The sequence below is a fragment of the Physeter macrocephalus genome, chromosome 14 (assembly GCF_002837175.3).
Source record: "Physeter macrocephalus isolate SW-GA chromosome 14, ASM283717v5, whole genome shotgun sequence".
Taxonomy (NCBI): domain Eukaryota; kingdom Metazoa; phylum Chordata; class Mammalia; order Artiodactyla; family Physeteridae; genus Physeter; species Physeter macrocephalus.
The window spans coordinates 41,177,463-41,180,086 of record NC_041227.1 but is presented as its reverse complement, the minus strand read 5'-3'; the positions used below and the strand labels follow the sequence as shown (position 1 = coordinate 41,180,086).

At 50.0% G+C, this 2,624-nt stretch overlaps 1 protein-coding gene across 1 annotated transcript in view; it reads right to left on the bottom strand.

Moving 5' to 3' along the window:
• NINL (ninein like) overlaps window positions 1-2,624 on the bottom strand; it is a 60,611-nt gene that overhangs the window by 15,520 nt on the left and 42,467 nt on the right. The window contains exon 16 of the mRNA XM_007105176.4: window positions 464-568. Within this exon, the coding sequence (XP_007105238.2) occupies window positions 464-568 (105 nt within the window). The remainder of the gene's footprint in view (window positions 1-463; window positions 569-2,624) is intronic.

The window sequence follows — 2,624 nt, the reverse complement described above, 5'->3', positions numbered from 1 at the left end:
CAACACACACACACACACACACACACACACACACACACACACACACACACACACACACACACACACACACACACACCTCCTGCTTCAGTGCTCAGGCCCCCGACCCCTGACGCTGACTCACTGAAATCGACAGACCAGGAATGAACCTCGGAGAAAAGCACAGCTGAAACCATTATCAGGACAAGAACAAATGTGCTGGAGCTGGTGGCGGTGGTGCTGACCTGGCACCTCCTACTCTGCGAGCGAGGAGCTCAGGAAGGAAGATGGCTGCTGACATCCGCAAGGAGGCCCGAGCCCCGCTGTGCCTGGTAAGGCTGGTCAGAGGGCAGCACGGCTCTCCTGGAATGCGGGTTATCTGTGAACACGTCCCACTTTCTACAGCAATGCCTTCTAAGCTTACTCAACGAAGAGCAAGCCCTGTCAGGGACCGGGGTCGGGGTGGGACCATTGAGACGGCCCTTACCTCTGTGCAGCCTCTGTCCTTTCTGCAGCTGCAAGCTCTTGCTGGATCCTTGCCAGCTCATTTTTCAAAAACGTGTTTTCTTCAGAAAGCCTGTCCAACTTGATTCTGCATGAGAAATTTAAGAAAGGAAGAAGAGTGGGAACTCCAGAAGCCGGTCACCCCCACGCACTCCAGTCTTGCAGTGACCCTGCAGCCACACTTCCCCTTCCATAGATGAGGGCACAGGACACCACTTCCTTTGCTATCCTGTATCCCGTGTTAACCTGCTCTGGTTTGCATCTCCCAAGAGATAAGCTATAGAAGACAAAGCTTTCTTAGCTTCTAAAACGGCCACACAATCAACAACTCCCTGGTGTATTCAGCACCTTGGTTCTTCGTGTTCACAGCTGGCCTGTTCCTGCATCTTATAACCTCCACTGAAATGTGAGTGTGCCCATGGCTGGCACAAGTGCAAGATGCTGGGTGAGTCCTCGCAAGGTCATTGCAAGGAGAGTGGCCACCCCCTCCACCCAGGGGACTCCAGCACAAAGCTGAGGAACACAAGGACTGGGGAGGCCGGATCCCAAGGGAAGAGTGCCGCCATCCTACACCCTGAGGTCAGTACCAGGAGGAGCCTGGGACGATGCCCATATCAGTGGACAGAGGGCGACCTGATACAACACGGAGCCTTCAGGGGGAAAAGCAAGTACCGACAGTGGCTGCCAGGACCAAGTGTGCCCAGAGCCCCGCTGGCTTCCAATGCTCTTAGAGTCTCCCTGGGAAGGTAACCCCGTCGATGTGTGACACACGAGCAACTGACCAGTAAAGATCACGGGGAGGCAGCCTGAAACCCACGCCTGCTGCCCAGAGAGTCTATCCTTAACGCATGTTGGTCTTGCGGACATTTATTCCCCTAAACAGGTCTCTGCCTGGCATTAGCTTCTTTTCAATCTAAAAGTACTCAAAGCCACATGACCTCATATGTTTATGTATTATTCTTATAACGTCAAGCATAAGTATCTCCTTCATAAGCATAAGTACCACTTCATTTTTCCTCATGAGGAACTAGAGAGAAAAATAAAGACATAGAAGTCAACGGAATTTTAAAAGCAGCAAAGGGTTTCAAGCACAGGAACAACACAAATGAGGTCTGTGTTTTGAACTGTCATTCCGGCTCCAGGATGGAAAACAAATTGATTCAAGGCAGGTGTGTGTGTGTATGTGGTTGGCAGGGGATTCTGCCTCCAGCTTCCTGGACCTCAAATTAGATGGCAGTTGCTCCACCCCAGCTGCCCACACTCACCAAATAACCAGAGCAAAGCTGATCATCTAGTGCGTGATGTCCTCACAGAAGGTAATGGAAACCTCCAGGGATCCCCAAACAAAAAAACCCCGGAAGCTGAAACCAAAGCCATGAGCATTAAGCGACACAAAAGTGGGGTTACCCTAAGGCCAGCACCTACACCAGTGTGGAGAAACCACACCGTGGATACATGCACTGGGCCAGTTCCCTGGAAGAGGTTAAAGTGGTCTCAGATTAAGAGGCTCCCAACTCTTGGCAAAAGCAAAACACATCCTTTCTGCAGGGAGCACCCTCTACTACAGCTCCCAAGGTTCCCAGAGATAAACATCACGTAAGCATGAGCTCACAATTAAAGATCACCACAATATACGTGGAAAAGGACCACCTATGAGAGTCAGAAGAAGCCAGAACGACAGAATTAGATCCTGTAGGAACCTCAGATACTGGAATTATCAGACACAAACTAAGGATAAATATTATGAAATGTTTACTTAACTAAAAGATGGAAATTTTAAAAAAGACAAGCAACAAGAAGCTATCAAAAATGATCAGACAGGACTAACTAAACAGAATTTTGGAAAATAAAAAGTCAATGTCAAAAGAAAAATTGACTGGCAGAATGTGCCAGAGACAGAAAAGAAGTCGGAAGTAATGAGAGAGGTTAAGAAATGGAGGAAGAAGGATGCTCAACATCACTAATCATTAGAGAAATGCAAATCAAAACTACAATGAGGGGCTTCCCTGGTGGCGCAGTGGTTGAGAGTCCGCCTGCCGATGCAGGGGACACAGGTTCGTGCCCCGGTCCGGGAAGATCCCACATGCCGCGGAGCGGCTGGGCCCGTGAGCCATGGCCGCTGAGCCTGCGCTCCGCAACAGGAG